At 44.7% G+C, this 26190-nt stretch overlaps 1 protein-coding gene across 4 annotated transcripts in view; it reads right to left on the reverse strand.

Moving 5' to 3' along the window:
• Positions 1-936: 936 nt before the first annotated feature.
• The window catches only part of LOC311599833 (regulatory solute carrier protein family 1 member 1-like), a 43330-nt gene continuing 18076 nt past the window's right edge, over positions 937-26190 (reverse strand). For 2 of the 4 annotated variants that reach the window (XM_084785892.1, XM_084785891.1), the window contains 5 exons: positions 23512-23639; positions 20898-21026; positions 17933-18036; positions 16080-16269; positions 937-9084 (listed from right to left, as the gene is read on the reverse strand). In XM_084785892.1, the coding sequence (XP_084642018.1) occupies positions 7277-9084; positions 16080-16269; positions 17933-18036; positions 20898-21026; positions 23512-23639 (2359 nt within the window). In that variant the 3' untranslated portion in view covers positions 937-7276. Of the gene's footprint in view, positions 9085-9574; positions 9823-12457; positions 12521-16079; positions 16270-17932; positions 18037-20897; positions 21027-23511; positions 23640-26190 lie in introns of those variants that run through there. The other 2 variants (XM_084785893.1, XM_084785894.1) reach the window with 2 other exon arrangements.

Here is a 26190-nt window from a genome sequence, read left to right on the forward strand (position 1 = left end):
ACCTTACGTGTCTTAACCTGGCTCTTCACTGTTATCTCATTTTGTGTATGGCATATGTGCACGTGGGTGTGTGCATGTGCAGGACAGAGGTCCACACTTCTTGGTCACTCTCCACTTCATTTTTGGAGACAGGTTCTCATTAGCCTCAGCCCTCACCAACTGGTTAGTCTGGTAAGCTGATGAGCTAGGGACTGGCCTGTCTCCATCCTGTTGCCTGCCATGACACTGGGCTTTTTTTGTTTGTTTGTTTTTTGTTTTCTTTACCCATGTTGAGTCCTTGGTACCTGAATTCAGGTCTGAATGCCTGTCAATCAGGCATTTTACCAATGATCCTCATTTTACACAGGAAGAAACTTAATCAACTAAGTGGCAAGACTGCACTATACCCAAGCAGCCTGGCTCTAGAGCAGTGGTTCCCAAACTTCCTAAAGCTGTGACTCTCTAACACAGCTCATGTTGTGATGACTCCTGACCTTAAAATTATTTTCATTGCTACTTTGTAATTTTGTTATGAATCCTAATATCTGGTTTTCCATGGTCTTAGACGACTCCTGTCATTTAGCCTTGACCTAAGAGTCAAGACCTACAAGTTGAGAACTGCTGCTCTACCCAGAATTCACTTTGCAGACCAGGCTTGCCTTGAATTGAGTTCCACCTGGTTCGAGAGGCCAGTTTTTACCATTGTACTTCACGGCTGGTGCTGTTTCTGTTATTTTTGTAGCAAATGCATAGAAAATGCTCATCTTACATCTGCAGGGGGTGTCTCCCCAGCAACCTGGAAGTCAGTTTCATGGCTGTGCTCATTCCTTCAGGGTGGGCTCAGGCAAGGCTGCCCTAGTACCTGCACAGAAGTAATTTAAAGGGCCAGCAAGTTGGAAACACAGACTGGAGCGAAGTGTCCATCTCCATTTAGAAGAAGCAGATCAAACGCAAGCATTATGATAAAAACTTTATTGTCTTAAATATCAAAGGTTTTACACATCACGTTTTCTTCAGAAAGTTCCTATTAAAGAAGAAAAATAAAATAAAGTGTTTAGATTATTCAGGGCTGACTTACATTTCAAAGTGTGACAAAAAGGAAAAAAAAAATCAAACTCAAAGGCATCTAGTGCGTGTTCAGCTGCTGACCGGTCCTAACCAGTGCACAAATCGACCTCTGGGATTCCTGAGTGCAGCTCCCATAAGTTCTCAGAGTTTTCCCAACTCTCAAAGCATCTGGGCATGACTGGGCCACTGGCAAGTAGATTTTGCCAACCAGACTAAACCTCAAAAGATGTAGTATCAAAGCTCCAAGAAAAGCCAGAAAACTGCATGACACTTGGGCAACTGCAAGAAGCAAAAGAGGGCTTCCCAGTCACAATCTGCCAGCCATGGCTAGAAGACCAGTGAATGAACCTTTGCTGGGGGTTGAAGCCATCAGCCCAACTCCCTGGAAGAGGAAATCTGGATACAAATGAACAGTTAGTTTCTCATGGAAGGTGCAAGTAGAGCAGATTGGACCAACACAACGGAACCCTAATGTCTCAACAGAACTAAAGGATGCCCAGGGTAGGGGAGAAGAGCGCCAGTGGAATGGGGTGAGGCCACGTCTTCCAGTCTGCTGAGGAGCCTGTGAATACACATCTGGCTGGCTCCTGTAGGAACCGAGGTCTACCCGGCAGGCACACTCATACAAGTTTGCTGGTTTCGGGCAACCAAACTTGTCTTGAGTACAATCACTCCCCATTGCCCGGACAGGCCTAGGGAAAAATGCCTTACCCAAATTAGCCAATCAAAACCTTCTTAGGTTGCTTACTCAGACACAGCTGTTTAAGAAGCAATCCAACCTTATGCTCCACACCATCTCCTGATCTATGGCTCAAACTTTAGTTAAACTGTGTTGAGCCATTTTCTTGGTAGATTTCCCTATAAGTTTTCCTAAAAGTTAGCAGCCGCCTCCCCCCACCAATTTTCACAAGTCTCTCCCCACTCCCGAGTCTAATTATTGGTTAACTTCCGAGTATATTTCCTAACTGTAATGCTCAGAGCCTACTTTCCTTCTATGCTTCAGGAATGCATACATTGAGCGCCCTTAAAGCAACCCTGCCTGCCCCACACCATCCACCGTTCACGACCCTCTGCTCTGGATGCCACTTCCATACACTGCACTCGGCTGCATTAAACGGGCACATCCTGCAGAGGCCTCTGCTAAGTTCTGCTCCCTCAGAGGGTTGAGATCTCAGTACAGCTATGCTCGCCAGAGGGGTGGAGGGTGCTGTACACCCACCCATCTTAGTGTTGTGAACAAAGCCCTCAGGGAAGGAGAGGCATCTATCACTCCTTTCTTCCACTAACCCGGACTTTTATCTTGCCTGTCCCTTTCTGGTCAGCAGCATCCCACATCAATTCCTTAGCATCTTTTCAGTTACTTCTATTAAATTATTTAAAAAAATTTTTTCTTTGTAGTCCGGGATGGGGAGAGGGCGCGTGTGTCAAACCCTGGGCCTTATACTTGCCACGCAAGTTGTTCTACCACTGAGCTACACCAGTAAACCCTCCCTCCACTTTTTTGGAGAGAGGGTTATCATGTAACTCAAGCTGGCCTAAAACTCAGTATGTAGCTAAGAAGAATCTTGAACTTCTGATGTTCTTGCCCCTACGTCTCCGGTGCTGGGATTACATGCATGCACTACCACAACTGGATTATGCAGTACCGGGGGTGGGGGGTGGGGGAGCGGCTTCCGGCAAGCATTCTTATCACTGCATGCCCAACTGTTTCTATTCTATTTTTTTTTTTAGACAGTTCCTCACTGTATCCCCGAATGGCTTTGCACTTATAGCTTAAAGGTGTGTGCCACATCAGCTCCTGTGGGGGGGGCGGCGGGGGGGGGGGGAAGGCAAAACAAAAACTAAACATTTTAAAGTATACCTTTAGGCTTACAGCACTGTATTCCATTGTAGGCTTGATGTTTTTCATAGTCAGTTTTAAACTGCAACCAAATATTTAGATTTAAAAATAAATGTATGCTGTCGACACACAGAATGTGCCTATACCTTCATAATCCCAGCCACTTGAGGATTGCTAGTTCAAGGCCATCTTGGGTTACATTACATCTCTTCTCAAAAACAAAAGGATGCCAGGGGTGGGGGTGGAATAGTATGCCAACAGGTAAAAACAGATCTTAGTTAAGACTTGCTTCATGTCTCCCCTATATTGAAAGTTTCAAAGGCCAGGCTCCAGTCTGGTTTAGCTGATGCTGCTGAACTCCTGAGCTTCAGGGGTACTCAAAGTTTGATGAACACATGGATGGGTTCTTGCTCATACTGCATAGCTTTGATTGGAGGAGCTAACTTCCTAAAAAGAATTGAAGATTTGATCTCTCCCTATCACAGCACAAAATGCACAACAGAAAACCTAGGAAACACCTAGAAACCACTTTTGGTATATAGGATGCAGAAATTCCTGTGGGGAGACCAAATGTTTTGATGCAGGGTAAGAGTGAATCAAAGTGGCAGTGAGCCAAGGACCACATCCAGTGGCAAGCTCTCTCCAGGGGGCTGCCCCAACCTTTTCCCTGATGCTCCCAAGATGTGATGCTTCTGCTATTCAAAATAATTAAGGCACAAAAGAAAAGCAAGTACATCAAAGGCTCACCCCAAAGTCCTTACTGCGGCTCTACCAACACTCAGGGGTCATGTAACTCATAGGGGCTCAGGGGCAGCCCTCAGGGAACACAAAATGCTATCCTGTATTAACTACAGAGAAGGCATCATCCTCCAGGAGGAAAATTAACGGTAACTGTTGTCTTGATAGTCAGCCAGATTCTACCAAATCCCAGACCGGCTTTTACTTTTGTTTTTTGGTGGTAAGGATCGAACCCAGGACCTCACACTCTATGCAGGAGCTCCGCCAGCTGCACGCCCCTCTGCCCAGGCATTGCTAGTGACCCACCAGTCATTTCAGCCAGTGCCCGTTCTTATCACAAGTAGCAATCTGAATGCAGAGTGAACTGGGCATGGTGGCACACACCCATAATCCTAGCATTCCAGAGGCTGAGGCAGGAGAAGTGTCATGATTTTGAGGCTAGCCTGGGCTATGGCAAGATCTTGTCTCAAGACAAACAAAACCAAACTAAACCCCCACAAAATAATGAAAGAAAATTTGCCTTGACATTCTGGCACAGCTATTTGCAAGGCAGTTTATTATATACATAGTAGGAGGAAAAGCCACCAGACATCTGCGGGTAGACATAAAAGCTGCTTTTCAACCTATGTAAAATATTTATCAATAACCTTATATATGAGATAGCTTATGTATTTACTTATAGACATGAGCTGAAAAGTTCAAACAAATTCTTATGGCTTTCACTAGAGATCGAAAGCTGTAGAGAGGGACTAACAGGCAGATGCTATACAAGCTAGGCATAAAATCTGTGACACCAGGTGCCTATCCCACTGCTAGGCACCCTATTGCCAGAGACATGCTTGACCTGGGCCTTCTTCATCCTGCACCTGATGGTCAGAGGGAGCAGGTTTTGAGGCAGAAGTTCCCACACAGTACTCACCATCTAGTCAAGCTTCTTTTGCCAAGCAACTGGTCTTACCTTCACCTATCGACATATAAAGCCCGAAGTAAAGGCTTCTGGCACATCTGGAATTGGCTAGATCTCCAGCTGCAGTGACACCAGCTGGCTACCAAGCCCCCTTCTATACACCAGCTTCAGCATTTACAAGAGAATCCTCTTTGGTGCATAAATGGAGAAAGAAAACTATTGAAGGCCACGTGCTGGCCATGGAATCTCCTCACACAGGGCGGTGAAGGAGTTGCCCTTGCTGTTATGGCTATAATTCGACCGGCTGAACTCTAGTTTCACAATGATGTGATCTTACTCTTGGTAGGTAGCGACTAAATGAAAGCTGGGGATGAAGGGCCACAGTGTGATGCACCTTAATGTCCTCTCTTCTGGAATTGCTCAGTTTAAGCCAATCAACTCCTAACTTCACACAAATGTTATTAGACAAAAGATTGGCTTTTTATTTATGTATTTTTAGACAGGGTATCACTAATGTAGCTCTGACTCAGAGATCTACTTGCCTCCTACGATTAAAGATATGCCAGCATGCCTGGCCTTAATTTTTTTTTTTTTTTTGACAGATTTTAAAAATCAAAAGCAACTATATGTTGAAAAGAAAGTGAGAACCCAAAGGAACTAAGTATTTGGCAAGTGAGTCTAGACCATTCCAAGTATTCCACAAAGGCTATCTGTGCAACCACTGGCCTATCAATTTGCTTTTAAAAATAATCTACAAGTAATGATCTTTCCCACACTGGTATTGTACACTCCACCTAGGGCTGTCTCCCAACCATTCACATTGTCAACGGTCAGTGGCCACACCACTGGGCTTGCAAGCCAATTTCTTCTGCTCACACAGACGACCTTTGGGAATTGTCTGCCATGAATACTTTCTTCTACTTACCCCACCCTGTGGCCTCAAAGATTTGTAACCCTAAAATAGACCCCCACTAACCCCTCCCCCGAAAGCAAACACCAGGCCTCAGTGCAATACCACTTGGTCTTGCTTCTGTCACAGCTGAGCTGCTGACAGAATCCTGTGGGCAGTTCCTAGTGCACCACACATGCATCTTTGGCGTAGAGCAGGGAAACAAAGAACGTCTCAAAGACAGCTCGGCTGGCCTGGTATTCTGAGTGCCCGATGGACAGCAGGAAACCAGAAGGCCATGCAGTTCCAGAAAAGATCATGGTACTCCATGTGACTTGCCATTATGTCACTGAAGCGAGTCTCAGCACACAAACAATATGGCAAAAAGAAGAAATGGACCAGAGAACAGAAATCCCCATGATTGCCCCTAAAGTTCCAAAAACTCCTGAGATATGAACCCGTCTGTGCTCGATGACTTCTATTTTAATGGAAAGAACAAGCTTTCAGAGAGAGACAGAGAGAGAGACTGACTTTAGACAAAAATTAGTTAAAGTTCAAAAATCGATTTCAACAAACTGCAAACTCTCACTTAGAGCCAAGAATTATCCTGAAAATCCATTTTTAAGAAAAATAAGATCATGTATTTCTGCCAGACACCCAAGACAACAGTTTATGTCCCAGGAAAGGATGCGTTTCAACCTCTCCAGAGGGATTATTGCACAGTGGGGGCCATAGGACAGTGACTTGCAAGGGGAGAGCTTACACTAAAAAGGCCACGATCAACACATCTACACATTCTGCCCCACTCTAACTCAACACGGTGAACACAAACATGGATCCTGCTTAGAAAAGAAACTCCTGAGGAAAGAAAGGGATGAAAACTGTACCAAGGCCGCCATAGTTAGAACTTAGTTGTATATTCACTGCCATTAAAGATACTCACAGACTGACCAACCCAAGCACCAAGAGAAACAGGGACAAAGGTTCTGTCTCACTCAGCTCAGAGCTCAGACTGAGTGTGGGAAGAACTTACTAGCAGATGAGTTTAGAAAGCCAGTAGGTTCCTGGTGGCCAACCTATGAACAGAACCTGGACTCATCATTTGGTGGGGTGTCAGTGAGATGCCCCCAAACCCTATCTCCAGTACATTCCAGTGTTTTGTTTATGCCATTATCTTTTTTCCTCACAGTCCTTGACATTTACAAATGGAATTGATTTTTTCCCCCTTCCCTATTGAATACAAGTAGCACCAGGTTTCACTCTAGCGTGAATTCCTCACACCCCACCCATGACCACGAATGAAGGTATTTGGCAATCAATCCATGCAGCAGCCAATGATGCACAAGACAGCCCCCAAGTTTTAAGCCCTCCCAGTTACCCTATTTAAATGTCAACCCTGAGCACACAAATCAAAACATACAACTCCAGAAGTTACTGTATTCTTCTCCAGCTTCCTGTTACAAGCCACATCCTGCACACAGCACAGCCAGAGCCGCAGAGGGCAGCGGGTCTGTTCCTAGCTGCACAGTTTCAAAGCACTCACTCATTCTAAAATGGTATGCTATACACAAAACCATCTGTTTTATTCCAGAATACATCATCTTAAGGAGAATAAAAAGCTTTGTATGCACACACTACCAATACATTTTAAAAGGCCCAAATTTCAACAGATAGAATAGACAAATTAATCAGACAAAAGATCATAAATTACTTTGGCCGGAAAAAAAAATTCTGGCTCAACATTTTGCTTGCAGGTTTCTACATATACTGTATGTATGTGTGTGGGGTGAATGTATTTGTGTGAAGAGGGCTTTTTCAAAGGGAATGGAATACGGTCTAGCCCCCTTCCCCACAATTACGTAGGGACTACAATGTTCTTTGCTAGCAAAACAAGAAGTGCAAGGTCTGCATTCCCACCAACGCGATGCAGAGCCCCAAGGGCCTCCTGCAGAGTGAAGCCGGCACCAAGAATCCTGTCAACATCTGCAGCAGGAAAGATGAATGGTGGGAGAGTGGAGGGAGCAGACGAGGGCTGTGCGACACGTGTGTTCACTCCATGGAGGGGTGGCGCAGCTCCAGGGCAGACATCGTTGGTCTCTGGTCTGTCTGTGCCTAAAGTCTGCACATGCTCAGAAGGCTGACTGTGGTCACCCTCACCTGCTGCAAGTTTGGGGGAAATTTCTACACTTGAGGTGCAGTGCAACTGATCAGAAGGTTTGGCTGTGGTTATGGCGACAGAACAGCTCTTCCTGATTGACTCGGTGGATCCGAGGCCACCTTCTTGGCCAGGTGACAAGCCATCACCCAGACCTCTGAAGCTAGTGGATACTTCGTCTTCTATCCCAGCACAAGGTGTGGTGCCTGTGATTTCTGTCTTTTCCGATTCAGAGGTGGCCTGGAGACAGGAGACTTGTGGGTACTGATCAATGAGGATCAGATGCTCACTTTGGGCTGTCCTTCCTGAAAGGTCCAAAACATTTGTTTGGCTCTCTGCCCCTGGCTCTGACTGACAGGCAGTGTCTTCAGGTGCACCTTCTGAGGCTGGCTTACAGCTAATGACCAGAAGCTCATGCAGTTCTTTCAAGGCCACTGTGACAGATGGACAAAATTCTTCTGCTGATTCCACAGAGGGCTGACCATGGCCATTTAGAGGGGAAGAGGAACTGCCATCTTTGTTATCCATCGTTGACATTTCAACAGTATCTTCTGGGGGCTGCAAATCCTGAGACAAGATGGGACGTTCCACAAGTTCACAGGAAGGGTTATACTGTGGTGTTTCCACTTCCATCAAGGGACTATCTGAAGTGGGATGTGATACTCCAGGGCTCTTGACCATGGCACTTTGTCTGCCTTTTGAGCTGCACACAGCAACCAGAGACTGTTCAATTGTATCCACTTCCATCAGGGTTTCTGAGTATGAGCAGCTACAGCGCCCTAAAGCTAGAAGATTTGTCTCTGTACATGGAAGGTGAGCATTTGCTTGTAGTTCGTCTTTCATCACAGCTTCCAAATTGACAATTTCTTCTTGGTCCTGTTCATTTTCCTCATGAAGCTCAAGGCCCTCTGTGTCACAGAGACACTCCTGGTCACGTGGAGCACTCTGCTGCCCAGCCTCACACTGCCCACTCCCTGCGTCTGTGTGCTGCTGAAGGCCACTCACTTGACTTGGGTTCGGGTTTACTGAATGCCAACTCCTTTCCTCCACAAATCCCCGTGGCTCATGCATCCCAGTAGCTGTGAGAGACAAACTATCGCCCTGTCCTGTGTGGAGAGAAACTCTGAGGCCCTGCGTTCTTCTTTCAGCAGAGTTCTCCACGTTACCTGCAACAAATGCTTCTTCGGATGAATGATGCAAAGGCATAGCTGGACTCTGGCCTGCTGAGGAAGCAAGATCAGGAAGATCCTGCAGAGGAGGTGGCGGACCTGTTTTCTTAGAGTTTGTCTGGAATTCAGCTGAAGCCTTCATCGCCTCCATAGCTAGAGATTCAATGCTATTGGGGTCACTGGGCTCGATGGCGCAGACTGAAGCAGAGACAGAGCGAGCAAGACTCGTAGGGCTACCAACCTCAGGACTTGGCCCTGAAGAAGGGGCTGCATGGTTGAATCCGTCTGAAGTCGGCAATGATGACATTCCCAGTGAGGTAGATTCTTTACGGCTTTTCTCTGCAGTAAAAGAAAAGGAAAAAGATTAGTTAGCAGACCGCTAACTTACCAGACAATGAAAGTCTCAATAGGATAAAAACAGGTCTTTTAATTTAAGTCTCTCTTGCAAATATGAGGTTTAAAAGAAACACAAGACTTTCTCACTATGGTAGACAAGTGGCATCTACCACTGACCCTGAGGTGGGTACGTCCTTAATAAAGGTTATCAAAGTTCATATGTAACATGCACTTCATGATGACTGGATCAGTGCTCACACTTAAAGATACTTATTGATGTATTTATTGATTCAGACAGGGTCTCACTATGTAGCCATCACTGGCCTTAAAGGTGAGAGACTCCTGCCCCAGGTTCTGGAATGTTGGATTGTGGGGCGTATATGGCCATGCCAAGTAGCTCTGCTTCTTTATTTCCGGTGACTTTTTATATCTTCATCGATGATTCTCATGACAGAGCATTCTCTCTTTCTTTAAAAAGATAAAAGATTCTCACTCTGTAGCCCAGGCTGGCCAACTCACTATAGTGAGCCCAGTTCAGCCTTGAACAATCAGTGATCCTCATGTTTCAAGTGTGAGCACAGGAGAAGTCCAAAAGCTGGGACAGAGCAGGCCAACCAATAGAGATGGGGTTTACATGCCAGGAGATCTCCAGAAGACAGAAGCAAACACTGGATTTTATTTCTAGCCAAGCTTCTAAAAAATCATTGCAAAATTGAGTATCCAACTCAAGAACAAAAGAAACCTAGGAATGAAGCAGACAGAATTTTTAAAAAAATTTATTTGATCAACCATTGTAACTATTTGTTTATTTTTGACCAAGATTTCATGTATTCCAGGCTGGCCTCCCATTGCCAGAATTATGGGCATGTATCACCGTTCCCAATTTATGTAGTGCTGTGGACCAGATCTAGGCTTTACTTATTTATTTTTTATTTTTATTTTTTGGTTTTTCAAGACAGGGTTTCTCTGTAGCCTTGGCTGTCCTGAACTCGCTTTGTAGACCAGGCTGGCCTCGAACTCACAGCGATCTGCCTGCCTCTGCCTCCCAACTGCTGGGATTAAAGGTGTGCGCAGACCTAGGCTTTATGTACGTCAGGCAGGTATCTCCAGCCCTGAAATGTAGTTCTGTCCAGCCCAAAACTTGTGGCACTCCTCCTCCTTCAGTCAGAGTGCTGGAAACATGTACCATCATGCCTAGCTTCCAAATACTGCAACTCTTAACACAGTAGAACAAAATTAACAAGATTTAAGTACTTTAGTGACTACAGCAGAGGGAGGTAATAGTTTTTCTTTTTAAAATTTTATTTATTTATTGTATATGAGTACTTTATCTGCAGAAGAGGGAATCAGGGTTACAGATGGTTGTAAGCCACCATGTGGGTGCTGGGAATTGAACTCAGGACCTCTGGAAGAACAGGCAGTGCTCTTAACCACTGAGCCATCTCTCTAGCCCAATAGTTTCTTGACAGGCAACAATAATTTAGACTCACCCTAATTTGACAACTCTTCAGGCTCGACTGTGGGCTCAAACACTACTTCGGTGCAGATGCCATGATGGCCCAACTACTTCCAGTACTATTAAAAATTGGCCTCTAAAGCCAGGCACGGTGATGCACGCCTTTAATCCCAGCACCCAGGAGGCAGAGGCAGGTGGATCACTGTAAGTTCGAGGCCAGCCTAGTCTACGAAGCGAGTCCAGGACAGCCAAAGCTAACACAGAGAGACCCTGTCTCGAAAAACCAAAAAAGAAAAACAAAAACTGGCCTCTAAACACCCATAATGTTTTAAATTAAAAGGCACAGACTGCTATCTAGACTGGAAACAATTGGCTCCTGGGTTAATAAATACTTTGTGCTGTGCTGTGCTGGACTTCCACTCCTCAAGCCACACAGGGTGCAGTTACGATGCAATCCACCTGACACTCTGATCACACACTGCTGAGCAGCAGGAAAGGATGGGCCGCGCTGGGAAGTTGTTATATTTTCCTTTTTTGGATTGAGACAGTATATTGTGTAGTCTAGGCTGCTCCATTTGTTTCTTGAGACAGGATTTCTCTGTCCTGGAATTCACAGAACTGCCTGCCTCTGCTTCTCGTGTGCTGGGAGTGCTGGTCACTACCTGTAGGCAGTTACTGGCTTCTTCTTCTTCTTTTTTTTTTTTAAGATTTATTTATTATTTATACAGTACTCTGCCTGCATACCAAAAGAGGGCCCAGATCACATTGTAGATGGTTGTGAGCCACCATGCGGTTTTGGGAATTGAACTCAGAACCTTTGGAAGAACAGACAGTGCTCTTAGCCACTAAGCCATCTCCTCTCCAGCCCCCCAGTTACTGATTTCTTAAGGAACTACCTAATCTTATAGTTTAGTGGCAAACAGGATAATGGTTTTGTCTCAGTTTTAAACTACATTCCCTGTATCTAGAAAGTTTTTAGTTTTATCAATCTAATCAGTAAAACTGACTCTGAAAGTTCAATTTTGGACTAATGCTAACATAAAAATCATATTGCAATAGAATATCCATGACAGCACCATGGAGGAACATGTACTACCTGGGTTCAGTGCCAAGCACCTGCATACCCCAAAAAATCAGGAAAGGTGAAAGTTAGCCTTAGTGGACTCTGTACTTACTATAAGATTAGCATGTGTGTCATCCTTCTGAACCTGAGATGCCTAGCAACAGGGGGTTAGAAGGAGGGAAGGTAATAGACATTAACTATGCCTATTGTCCTTAAAATGTGTGTGGGGGGCGGGAGAGGGAGAAAGAGGGGGGGATGAAATGATAAAGTCTAATTACAATGAGCACTTTATTAAAGCCTGTGTCAAATAAAGTCAGCCAGTGTACTCTGTCAATATTTCTTTTTTAAAGCCAGTGTTTCAATGTATAATGCCCGATCCCAAATCTTGAACCCTCTTGCCTCACCTTCTCAAGAAGGGAGATGGCAAGACTATATCATCAGGCTCAGCCCACCTATTATTAACTATAATCCTGGACAAGTCATTTGGCTCAATTTTCCAGATGAAAATTTGCCCTTCTATAAACTTCAAACATACAAGGTCTTCCAGCTTTTCAAAGGAAAATGGCTTAAGAAATTCAGTTATCTGCAACAAACTAATGTGACACCAAATAGTCTTGGATCAGTATTTTCAACTATCAGAGGTGGTACTATGACTGTCCCCTGAACCAATAAAATTTTATTATGCCTACATATACACATGGCAACATACATATAAACACATATACAGGCTAGTTGTAACCAGATTGAATAGGGAGAAACAGAGACTGTGATTCTTGAATTTCCAGAATGGTTCCCGACAGACTTTTCAAAGCACAGGTGACAACTGGATGGAAGGTTAATGTGGTGTCTATAAATACCTGGTCTGGGGCCCACTCCAGCTGCAGCACACACACACTACATGCATCATGGCTTCTGACGTTCTGTTTGGATTAGGAAACAGACAAGCAAACGTGGGTTAACAATGCAAAACCACACAGCATGCAGGGCTGAAGTCTTCATTCCTTCCCATCTGCAAAACCAGGAGCTAGGAATCAACATTGGAAGCGGTTTCACAGCTTGAGCATCCCAAAGACTTGCTGGTTGCTTCAGTTCTCTCCAAATGCAACCAGCCAGGTTTCTACATCAACTGTACTTGGAAAGATTATTCTAAAACTCTCCACAGATGTTGGAGGCAAATATGCTGTAGGCAAAGTCAATCCATCAAAGGAGCTACTTGAAGGCCACCCTACAAAGTTAGTGAGCAGTGTAGGAGCTTTCCAAGAGTCTCAACAGTCTCACTTGTTGTTTGCTTTTGTTATATAGGTCTTGTTATACAGCCCTAACTGACCTAGAACTTTACATCCTGGGTGCGGGGCTAATAGATAGGTGCCACCACACCTACCTCAAGGTTCACTTTCTTTCTTTTTATTTTTCAAGACAGGGTTTTTCTATGCAGCCCTTCCTGTCCTGGAACTCATTCTGTAGACCAGGCTGGCTTTGAACTCAGAGATCCACCTGCCTCTTCCTCCTGTGCTAGGATTAAAGGTGCACACACCACCCCACCGCTCAGCTCAAGGCTCATTTTCTGAAGAAGACAAACCAAGTGCTACCCATCTGCTGCCTTCTTCTGAGTTTGGACAGATACAATGGGTAAAGATACCCTCATAATTAGCCAAAGAAATAATTTTCTAAAAATACTTTTACATATTATGTCCAGAATTGTATAATTTCAATGATCATAAGCAGTCAGTCCTCCAAATAAAATAATCTAATGTTGCAAAATCATCACACCATTGTTGTTTTTACATTATCTGTATTATCATTATGCCTAGGTAGCAATCAATCAAGACACTGACACCTGTTATATTTTAAAATAGCCTTAGTTAACCTGGGGCAGGGAAGACATTAATCCTCTAAACTACTTCTCATAGTGGGGCAGGTATCCCATACCTGCCCCAATCCCATGCCATCTGCTTCTAATAACTTCTATCAAGCTACCTCCCATCCATAATCCCAAATACTTGCTAATGTTCTTCATCTGGGCCAAATCCCCATCCACGCTGGTCACATGCTTTCCTTGTACATAAACAATGAGGGCCTTCTCCTCCTCCCTCTCTCCTCTTCCTCTTCCCAGGATTCCCCTCTCTCTCTAAGCCAGGGAACCTTAGTCACACCTATCTCAATTGCCCTGCCCAGGTGGGATGGCTTTTTATTAATTAGCATCAAAATACATCAGACTACCCCCCAACACACCATTAAAACACTACTCCCCCCCACCCCTCGCAAAAAAAAAGGAAAGAAAAACCCAACCAACCAACCAAAACCAGCAAAGGTCTCACATGTCAGCAGCAAATGTTCCACAGATAAACTGACTAGTCCCTTTGCTGATCCTGGAAATGTGTCACCTACTTTAGCTGCCTGAAGGTTACTTACTTATTTTTGTTTTGTTATTCTTTTTCTTGAGACAGGGTTTCTCTGTATAACAGTACTAGTTTTCCTAGACTCGCTTTGTAGACCAGGCTGGCCTGGAACTCACAGAGATCCTCCTGCCTCTGTCTCCTGAGTGCTGGGATTAAAGGTGTGTGCCACCACACCTGGCTTGTTTTGTTTTTCCGGAAACAGGGTTTCTCTGTGTAGAAGCGCTGGCTGCCTGGATGCCTGAACTTTACTTAAGATGCCTACGTTAGGGGGTTAACTGTTAATGGGTTAGGAACACTGCTTCTCTAAACACACCACATGGCTGTGTGAGGGGGAAATCTATCTCAAAATGTCAACATGCCATCTAAGCTGCCAAATTACCTTCTACATGCTAAGGAGGTAAATGAGCTCACTCATGCTGACCTTCTGGGAAGACTAAAGTGATTGCTGGTAACTCAAAACTCTCCCTCTTAAAAACAAAAAACAAAAACAAACAAACAAATACAAAAACCCAGCTTAGCTGCAACCAAAACCCCACTTGACACACAGTGACTCCTGATCAGAGGGTGGTGGGGCAGCTGTGACTATGGCCAGCCAGGAGGCTCCCCAGCTACGCCATCCCACTCCAGAGGTTCAAGGCAAACAGAACAAAACCTTGGGTTCATCAGGAAAACATAACAAAACCTTGTAGTTTGCTTTTCAAATATGTTATCTTTTGTCTTGAGGAGAAAGCTGTCTCATGTGCTCATAATCTAACACCCTTTGCCAGAAAAAGCAAAGCATGAGACTGCCACACTGATGAATTAATCCTGATCCAAGACTTGCAAGATAACTCACTTAAAAGTTAATTCTTCTCAGTTTAGAAATGCTCCCCAGAGCCACTGTTCTGTAACAGGTGAGGGTTTCAGCAACACTGTCTTGATCCTTTTTTTTTTTTTTTTTCAAAAGACTCCATTCTGTCCTCAGACTTAGGAGTTTAGGGGGCTTGCTTTCAGAGGCACTGCTACCTCAGGGAACACAAAGACTCCACTTGATTAATGCAAGATTACACTCATGGCTGGTTCTTCTCTTTGGGGGCAGCACTTTCTCCAAACATTTTTACTGTAGTCACAATGACAATGCCTTCCTTCAAATCAATAAGTGGGCTGAGAAAATGAAACACATTTCCAAGGAAGTACTGCTGATCTTGAAAGCATACGCTTACTGTGGAGTTCTCTTTATGGACAACACAAGATGTTTTAGAAGCATCCAAGCAAGTTATGATCTAATCTTGAACATAGCACTGGATTCTTGTCCCTCCCAGCTTTGTTTTTTTCCACAAACAGCGTCTCACTGTGCAGACTAGCTGGCCAGGAACTCACACTGTAGACCAGCCTGGCCTGAAGGCACAGAGAGCCACTTTGCCTTGGCCTGGAGTCCTGGGATTAAGGTATGTGCCACTGCTTCAGGCTCCTCAAGTTTTTGTTTGTTTGTTTTTTGTTTTTGACAGGGTATGGCTATATAGTCCAAACCAGCCTGGAATTCAATATTCAGCTTAAGCTGGGACTGACCATGTGATCCTTCTGCCCAGTCTTGGAGGCCGCTATTACACGAATGTTCCACTATACTTAGATACTTGCTTTTTGATTTGTTCAAACAGGAGTCCTTCAATGCTTTTATTAGGATGGTACGTGTATATGGGTCCGTGTAGGTCAGAGTGTACTGTGGAGTCAGTGCTGTCCTTCCACTTTCACACAGGCTTGGGTTTCTAGGCTTCTATGGCAAGTGCTTTTGCCAGCTGAGCCACAGCAATGCAAACTCCTGCCCACTCTCTCTCCTCCTTTCTGAGACAACAGTCTAAAATATTCCAAGCTAGCCTTGCATTTAGATTATTTACTCTTATCTCCAAAGTACTGGAATTCTGGGTGTGCACCACCACACTGGCCTAAGTAGTACTGGGGACTGAACCCAGCGCTTCCTGTGTGTTAAGCAAGTCTTTTACTATAGAGCTACATTTCCATTGAACAATGAAGCCAGTAAGAAGCTGGAAAGGCCTGGACCTCGCTAACAACACATCACTATTCAAATGCTCAGTTCCAATACCTGCATCCTCTGCTGATTTTTGAATGGCTTCTGCTAATTCTTGGTCTGCAATCTCCTCTGGCCGTATGTCCTCTCGCCCAGTTCCATATGCCAAGCGGGCACACTCTGGTAACTCCCCCTCAGGAAGGAAGGTGGTCTGTGAGCCTGTGGTGCCAATCACTAAGACATTTTTCTTCAGGTCAATAGAACACTTTAGAAGAAGAAAGCAAAGAGTGAATGAAGTATCCTACAGAAAAATCAATTCTTAGTTCAACATTCAACCAATGAAGAACATAAGAACAGAGATAGTTTAAAAATAAAAATTAATATACACCTGAAACCACCAATTTTATACTTCTGGTTTTAGAGATAAAGTCTTGTTATGTAATCCAGGCTGGCTTTGAACTCATTTTGTAGCCAAAGCAGCCTCCAACTTTCCCTCCTCACTCCAGGTGTGTGCTACTACATTGCCTTAGACTTTTTCTGATTTTAGAGATAGGCCCTTGAGTTCAGCATATAGCTAAGGCTGGCCTTGAACTTCTGGTCCTTGTCTCTCTTTGGTCTCTTATTTCTGATGTTATATTGTGTACTCCAGGGCAGCTGACCCATGAGCTTCTAGGCAATTCTGTCTCCACGTCCTGAGTGCTAAGACTACAGGTCCCCCCCACATCCATCAAGGGCTCGGCGTATCAAGTATGGGTCATCAGGCTTGCACAACCACTGCAGCTAGCAGCGCCTCACCTGCCTGGTTGTCTCCCTGCCCTCCTTTGCTTTGTTGTTTTGAGACTGAGACCCTGAGTGTGGGATTACAGGTGTGGCCACTGGCCATGTTACTTCTTATTTACAGTCTCCTTTGTTGTGTGTTTTATCTCTATTTAAGATCTGACAATTGCCCACATATAAGATTTATGTCTGTAAAGTTAGAAAATACCAGTGTATGTTAAATGACAGCAAAACAGTGACAAGTTAATACCTTGGTTTCTTTTATACAGACATCTACTCATTCCTTCTATTTACAATGCTAATCAATCAATATAATACACATTATTCTTCAAGGCTTTTTGTCTTTAGGGGCCTGAATCTAGAGCCTTTCATGCTTGAGGCAAGTGCTCTTCCACTGATTTATATCCTCAGGGGAATGTTTAAAATACAGTGGTGCAAGTGCAGTGGTGCACGCCTGTAGTCCCAGCCACTCTGGAGGCTGAGACAGGAGGATCGCTTGAGTCCAGTTTTGGACTGTAGTGAGCTATGCCGCTTGGATGTCTGCACTAAGTTCAGCATCAATATGGTGACCTCCCAAGAGCGAGGGACCACAAGGCTGCCTAAGGAGAAGTGAACTGGCCCAGGTTGGAAACAGAGCAGGTTAAAATACAGTGGCGCCAGGTGTGGTGGCGCACGCCTGTAATCCCAGGTGCAAGAGGCAGAGGGAAGAGCATCACTGCAAGTGTGAGGCAGCCTGCTGCACAGTGGGCTCCAGGCCAGTCAGGGCTGCATAACAAAACCATCCTTCAGAAACAACAGAACACAAACCACAAGCCCAGGCTGGGAGTGCTGGGTGCTGTCTGACTTGGTAAAGTGTGTTTGCTGTGCAGGCGTGAGAACCTAAGTCTGGATTTCCCAACACTCATGGAAAAAGCCTGGTGCAACAGTGCACATTTATAACCTGAGCACTGGGGGAGAGGACACAGGAGGATCCCTGTAGTTGCTGCTCAGCCAATCTAGCCAAATTTGTTAACTCTGGGTTCAGTGAGAGACACTCTCTGAAACAAATAAGGTAGAGACTGGCCAAGGAAGACACCCGTTGTCAACTTCTAGCCTCCATGCATATGTGTGCCCCTGTATGTACACAGACACATACAAAAGCTCGTAATTACCTGATGCCGTTTAAGCATGTCCAGTCCCAGAAGCATGTCCATAGGCTGCTCCTCAAGAATCGAGAAGGAACATGCCAGGAAGTCACCTTCAATCTGAACCTGAGCTAAAGCACAAGCAGAGAAGGGATTACTGATGTGGGCTTCACAAGGCCAGGGCGAGCTGTGGGAATGAAGCCATCATTCTGTGCTGGGCTTCCTGGACTCAGTCAGGCCCAGGGAGGCACAACAATCCAACAGGCTGAAAGACAATGAGTGGACAGGGCAGAGCCAAGCTACTGCTCTGAATGCCACCAGGACGCACTCAGCTGGTGAAGAAAGCAAGCATTAAGAGGATTTTAAAAACCTGTAACAGCCAGGGGCGGTGGTGTACGCCTTTAATTCCAGCATTTGGGAGGCAGAGGCAGGTGGATCTCCACGAATTCCAGGCCAGCCTGGTCTACAGAGCAAGTTTCAGAACAGCCAGGACTGTGCTGAGAAATCCTGTCTGGAAAAAAACCAAACCAAACAAAAAAGGTATTTCTATACCTGAGTTGTTGAGGATAAAGCTGTACCACTCAGACACATTTTGCATAAAAGTATCCTAAAAAAAGTGGTGGTGCCAGGTGTGGTGGTGCAGGCCTTTAAGCCCAGCACTCAGGAGGCAGAGGCAGGTGGATCGCTGTGATTCAAGGCCAGCTTGGACTACAAAGTGAGTCCAAGACAGCCAAGACTACACAGAGAAACCCTGTCTCAGAAAAGTGGTAGAACCAACAAATTTTCTTTTCTTGAGATAGGATTTCTCTATGTAGCTTTGACTTTGTAAACCAGGTTGGCCTCAAACTCAAGAGATCTGCCTGCTCTGCCTCCCTGAGTGCTGGGATTAAAGACGTGTGCCGCCACACTCAGTTTATTTTAAACCTTTTAAAGTAAACTTTCATTCGAGAAAATGCCTGTTAGAATCAGGTTCCTACTTATCAAATCAGAGACACAAGTAAGGCCTGGCTTTACTTGCAATCTCCTACTTCTCAGGTTAAAAATTACTTTACTAAGGCCAGGTGTGGTGGTTCACGCCTTTAATCCCAGCACTCATGCGGCAGAGGCAGGTGGACTTCTGTGAGTTCAAAGCCAACTTGGTCTACAAAGAAAGTGTAGGACAGGCAGGGTTGGTACACAGAGAAACCGGTCTCAGGGGGAAATAAATAAATAAATAACTTTACTAGAGGCTATAAAGATGGCTAAGCGGTTAGGAGCACTGGCTGTTCTAGCAGAGGACCCAGATCAATTCCCAGCATCCCACAGGGTAGCTCAAAATCACCTGTAAATACAGGTCCAGGGGGTCCTATGCCCTCTTCTGGCTTTCATAGCACCAGGCATACATGTAGTGCAAAGACTTGAACCGGGCAAACAGCCATAAACATAAAAAATTTAAAATTAAAATTACTTTGCTACTATTAAGTAGTAAATGGTGTATGTACATGTATATGGAGGCTGGAGGTTGATGTTAAGTGTCTTTTCCTCCACTGCTCTCCACTGTAGTTTTAGAACAGGTATTCACAGAACAAGGGACTCACCATTTGGCTGGCATGGATGGGTTGCTAGACACCAAGATCTTCCAATCTTTTCTCACACTTGCATAGCAAGCACTCAGCCAGTTCAGCTATCCTCCAACCCACAGGTGGGCTGTAATCCAGTCGATTACACCACGCTGACGCCACGAAGGTGGTCTCTACATGGATATGCAGCTATCCCAGAACACCTCAAACTTTTGTCCTGTTCTGAGACTTGCATACTAACATAGAATGCAGAAACTCCCTTGGTGATGATAGCTAGAAAAGGGTGTCCTGCTTTTCATGACCAAGAACCACATAACTGGGGCAGGAGTGATGGCTCAGAGGTTCAACAACTGTTCTTTTTGAGGATCCAGATTAGGTTCCTAGCACTGACATGGAGGACCACAATCACCCATAATTCCAATTCCAGAGGATCGGATGTCCTCTTCTGAACTCCAAGAGCACCAGACACACATAGTACTACTCACATACATAAAATATAACAATTCTTTAAAAAACAAAACCAACAAGAATTTCACAAAAAAAAAAATCTCACATCTCAAGTAAGTCAGCCATTTTACGTTGGGTCCCTGCCACACATGTAGTTCATGTGTTGGAAAGTTCCTTTGCAGTGATGTCATGCTGGTTCTTGCAATAAAGGGTGTAGGAAGTTTCATAGCCTACTTGATGGGATCTAGAATCACTATGGAAAGATAAAACCTCTGGTTGTAGCTCTACTGTGTTTCTAGAAAGGCTTTTTGGTTTCTAGAGAGTACCCATTCTGAGTACCCATCAACATCTTGCCCCCCTCCTTGGAATGAGAGGATAAGCCCAGCACAGGAGCCGATTTGTTCGAAGGACATCAAGGGGCTAGAGGACAGCCTGGCTGTGGAGCATGCGTAGCATGTGCTAGGGCACTGGGTTCCACCATGGAACTGATGGATGCATTTCTAGACTAAAAAGCCACCAGCATTTGAGTACAAGAAATGAAGAGACCCATACTCAGGCATATGCAAACACCCTAAAGAGGAGTTGAAAGGAGAAAGGGCCATACATTCCATGAGTGTGCAGCATCGCTGACCACAGGAGATTAAAATGCAGTGCCTAACACTGTGTGGGAAATGACCTCTGACCTAGCCAGGCTAGAGGGAAAGAAGCCATACTCCAGGGTCAGCAAGATGTCTCAGCAAGTAAGCGGCTTGCCACAGAAGCCCAGCAACCTCCATTGAAGTCCAGGGACCTGTGTAAGGGTATAGGCCAGAACCAACTCCAAAGTGGTCCCCTGACCTACACAGGAGCAGATGTATCCAAAGACACACACTGCTTGCTCCCATGTACATAGTCTCATCAAGCAAAGGGACTTATGAAAGAACTTTAAAACTCACCACCTACCAATTCCCTACAAAAAAAGCAGCAACTTGCCTGCCTCCACTCACCTAGATGCACCCTTCCAATAATCTTCTGTGTGCCCACTCCTTTGGCAATGCCAGCCCACCGGCGGTCCACGAGTCTCATTATGTTGCACCTTTCTGCACAAGCCTGGCTCATAATAGTCATCTGGGCACCTAGAGGGAGAGAATAATATCAGACTGTAAAAATAAATGCCATGTAACATCATCCTGCCTAGCTGTTCTTTCACGTATTTTTTAAACTCCTGCTGTTCTTCCTGCTTCAGCCCTCATGTTCTGGTTATTTTACTCCCGGCTTAATTCAGTTTTTATTTCCATACCAGAATCTAGTATAGCACAGAAATCTGACTGAAAGAGTATATTAATCCCAGGACTCTGGAGGCAGAGGCAAGCAGGTTGCTGTGAGTTGGAGGCCAGCCTGTTCTACAGAGATTACAGAACAGACAGGACTACAGAGGGAAATTGGGTCTCAAAAATCGAAACAAAAATAATAATAAAGTTTGAGCAAAAGCAGAGCCATTATTGAAAATAGGTGTTAGTTATAGTTAGCACATGGACCATCTAAAACTCGTGGCAAACTCCATCTCTTTGCTTATTCTTTCTTTCATTCTTTTTCAATTTTATGTGTTTTAGCACATGAGAGCCTGGTGTCTACTAAGGCCAGCAGATAGCAACAAATTCCATGAGACTAGAGTTGCAGACAGTTGTTAGCTGTGAACTAAGCTTAAGTCCTTTGAAAGAGCAGTGTGTGCTTTTAATGAAGCTATCTCTCTACCTATTTATTTATGTATTTGTATATTTATTTGCTTATTGTTGGTTTTTTGAGACAAGGTTTCTCTGTATAGCCCTGACTGTTCTGGAGGCTACGAAGAGCCTCCTTGCAGGTGGGCTGGAGGCCTCCTGGACTGAATAAATGGGGAAAAGGAGAAAGATCTAGTAGAATGCATATATTTTTCTCTCTTTTATAAGGCACACGTTTCCATCCCCACCCCCCAAAATGCTCCCACTAACCATATTCTCTGAAATTGTGAGCCAAAATAAGCTGTTGAGCCCTTCACAGGGAGTATCCTATCAGCAACTAGTGCACACTCATGCCCTTTGCGGCCCTTTCACGGGTGCTATTGCTCCCAAACCCTTCAAAAAGGCCCAAGACACTCAGCATACTAAACGAGCTAAAGAGCCAGATGAGCAGAGGAGAGCTTCCCTTGGGACTCCAGCTTGGTTTTGTACACGCCTCTCTTGTAATGAGACACTCGGAACTCGCCTGGTTCCTTCACCAGAGCACCACATCCCCTTCCAAACAATGCCCTTAGCAACTTTAGAACCCTCTTGAGCCCTGAGGCCCACCAGGCTATGAATACTACCATCTCTGAACAATGGCCTATATTTCTCCATTCCTGTTAACTGCCAATTGACAGTTTCTAATCAAGTGTAGCCCCAATGTATTTGTGGTTGAACAAGAGAAGGGCCAGCCAGCGTGGTGGCGCACACTTTTAATCCCAGCACTCAGGAGGCAGAGGCAGGTGGGTCTCTGTGAGATCCAGGCCAGCCTGGTCTACAAAGTGAGTCCAGGACAACCAGTACTGTTATACAATGAAAACCTGTCTGAAAACAAACAAACAAACACAAAACCAAAAACAACAAATGAACAAGGGAAGGGCCAATCCAGCCTGAATCAGTTCTGGGTATGTGTGTGATAAGAAAACCAGTGGCCTCTTGTAAGCGTTTGGAGAGAATCCCTATTGACAATGCTATGCTTGTGTATAACTGGGTGTGCACATAACTAAAATCTGATGCAATAAGGGAAGGGACATGTGCAGTAGAAGAAACAAACAGATGACATGATTTATCAGACAAAATAGGGAACCATTCAAAACAACCCCTTACTAACCAATCCTTCCTTTTCTTGTGCCCCACAAAAAGCAGCCCCCAACAATAATTGGGGCCTTGAATACTGACTGTTGCTCATTTGGCTCACTGTCAACCTTTTGTTGTTGTTGTTTTTTGAGACAGGGTTTCTCTGTGCAGCCTTGCCTGTCCTGGACTCACATTGTAGACCAGGCTAGCCTCGAACTCAGAGAGATCCGCCTGCCCCTGCCTCCCTGAGTGCTGGGATTAGAGGTGTGCGCCACCACACCAGGCTGATTATATTTTATTTTTAATTACATTTATTTGTAGGAGAAGGAGAAATGCAACGTTAGTACAGACGTCCATGGAAACTACAAGAGGGTGTCATATCCCCTGGAGCTGGCATTAACAGGTGTTTGTGAGCTGTGGATATGGGTGCTAGGATATAAACCATTGAGCTAACAATTCCCGTCCACCCCACCCACCCACATTAAATCTCAACAGTGTCTCCTTCTGTTTGAGCCTCTATTTTTGGTTCTTTGGTTAAATTGCCAAAAAAAAAAAAAAAAAAAAAAAAAAAAACAACCCGGAAAAACCCACCCATGTCCTGGCAATCAGTAAGTAACAGTAGAAGACAGACACTCAAATACAAAACCAGGTAAGAAACGACTGGGAAAAGAAATTTATCACCAAGACAAAGACTGAAAAGTAAATATGTAACTTCCAGGCATCAGCAAGCAGACCACAGGACCAGTGTTTAAGACACTAGACTCTCCCCTCTCCCCATCATCACCTGAGTCAACGAAGGCTTTCACAGGATGCCCGTTCACTCTGCAGTTGATGTAAAGCATGGCGACCTGGCCGAAGCTCTCTGGGGCCTCCTCCATAGCTATCGTCATGTTCTCCTCGATGTTCTGCTGCCTGTGACGAGCCAGAGCAGCACACTGAAAGCTCCACTCCCAGCAAAGAACACCGCAAACACATTTTGTAAATGTTTTTTGCCCTAACTGGAGCAGCTGAGTCATAGAATGGAAATTGGTTCTGTGTTCCCCAACAGGTGACTCAGCAGGAGGTGATGAGAGACAGAGCTGGCAGAAGACCTAAGACAGGCATAAAAATTATCCTCATGCAAAACAATTGTGCTCCCTTTAAAAGCTCAGAAATGGAAAAATAAAGTCCTAAAAAGCAAGGCCAGATCCCTTTGTATCTTACCAAACATTCAAATTTCATGACTACTACTTGAGACAGGCTCTTACTACATAGCCCAGGCTGGACTTGAATGTGTAAACCTGTCTTCAGCCTCTCCAATGTTGGAATTATCATGTATGAATCATGCCCTGCAAGAATGCTCCTTTATTTGGGAGTTCATGTTGTCTTGGTTTGGATTTTTTGAAGCAGGATTTCTTTGTGTAACTCTGGCTGTCCTAGAACTTGCTCTGTAGACCAGGCTTGGATTAAAGGCATGTGGCACCACTTTTTAAGGGCAATGGGCCTATGAGATAGCTCCATGTGGGTGAAGATGCTTGCCTCTAAGCCTAAACACTTGAGTTCCATCCCCAGGTACCACAAGGAAAAAGGTGGGATCTAACACCAGCAAACTGCCTTGTCATTGCATGCATATACACACCAATACGTAAATGTAATAAAAATGTTTTAATTCAGCCAGGTATGGTGGCATACGCCTGTAATCCCAGCAGTCAGGGAGGCAGAGGCAGGCAGATCTCTGTGAGTTCAAGGCCAGCCTGGTCTACAAAGTGAGTCCAGGACAGCCAAGGCCACACAGAGAAAGCTTGTCTTGGGGGAACAAAACAAAACAAAACAAAACCAAACCAAAACAAACAATATCAAAAAATGCTTTAATCTAGGTAGCTTTGACCACATTTCTTGAGCTTGAGCGATGACCTGGCAGTCAAGGGTGCTTGCTGTTTTCCCAAAGGATCTGAGTTTGGTTCCTAGCATCTACGTCATGCAGTTCACAGCTGTGATCCAACCGGCTACCTACACTCATATTCTCATAACACACGCACCAATAAAATTAAAATAAATAATTACCACGCGTGGTGGCTCACACAGAGGCTAACCAGGGCATATATCTCAAAACAACAAGAAAACTCAATGAGCCAACCAAATAAACTAAAAAAAAAAACCAAAAAACAAAAAACCTTCAGGGTAGCCCCAGATACATAACAGTGTCAGGCCAGCTTGGACTACGGAGTAATATGCTTTCCTCACATTACCTAGTTTCCTTCACTGCACCCCTGTAGGATACGCTATACTCCACTCCCAGGGTTTATCTATGAGGCTTTCCTACTCCCTTTTCCAGGATGAATGTGACTATACTTGAAGTCAATGTCAGACTCCCTTACAGGTGCAATGTGACCCGGTAAGAACAAATGGTTTGTTTATTTTATTTCTTTATTATTATTATTTTTTTTTTCAAGACAGGGTCTCTCTGTGTAGCCTTGGCTGTCCTGGACTCACTTTGTAGGCCAGGCTGACTTCAAACTCACAGCGACCCGCCTGCCTCTGCCTCCTGAGTGCTGGGATTAAAGGAGTGAGCCACCACACCCGGCTAGGAACAAATGGTTTATTTCTCTGGGCAGACTCAGCTAGCTACGTTATGTCCACAGACAGTCAAAACATACAGGCCCGAAGTCATAGCTAGTAGAGGCTGAGTTCAAGGTCATCTTAGCAACTCAGCGAGATCCTGTCTCAAAATAAAATGTAAAATCCGAGCTGAGGATGTGATTCAGTGGCAGAACACTTGCTAAATGTGTAAGAAGGAGGGGAAAAAGTGTTTTTTTGATGCAATTAATGAGAATACTTAAGCAAGAGAATATGAGCAAATAGCTTAGGGATTTCAATTAATTCTGGAGTGTGATTTTTATTTTTTCAGTATCAAGTACAGTCAGATATGCAGCCTGGTAATAAGGGACTAGTCTAACAGGTATGGCTGACAAGGTCCCTAGTGTAGGCAAAAGAGCGGGGGAAAGCATGTTGAGTATATTAAAGTAGACATCTATAGATAAAGCCCACCCTAGGGGGTGTAATAGGGTATTACTGGATTTGCTCCTCTTAGTTATATGGTTTTCACAATTTGCAACAAAACTGAATTGGGGTTGGGGAGCAAATGGCCATTTTATTCAGACAGCATCTTATTTATGATCAGTGATGCAGCCAGCACTTGCCTGGGCTCCATTCTGGAAGATCCTGACTCACAGACTATAGAGAAGACTCAAGAATCTGCAGTTTTAAAACCATACTGCATGCTTTTAATACGACCTCAGCAGAGAACCACTGCATCAGAGGCTCAGAGTTGGAAATGTGCCAGGCAGAGAGCTTATCCACCAACCAAGGCAGCAAAGGACAGAAGAAAGCAGACAGATGCTGGACTACCAGACTCTACTTGTGCAGAGCTCTCTAATCCAATCACCTTCAAGCTCTAATTTAATCAGGATAGAAACAAGCCTTC

The sequence above is a fragment of the Acomys minous genome (assembly GCF_964271855.1).
Source record: "Acomys minous genome assembly, chromosome: 6".
NCBI classification, from domain to species: domain Eukaryota; kingdom Metazoa; phylum Chordata; class Mammalia; order Rodentia; family Muridae; genus Acomys; species Acomys minous.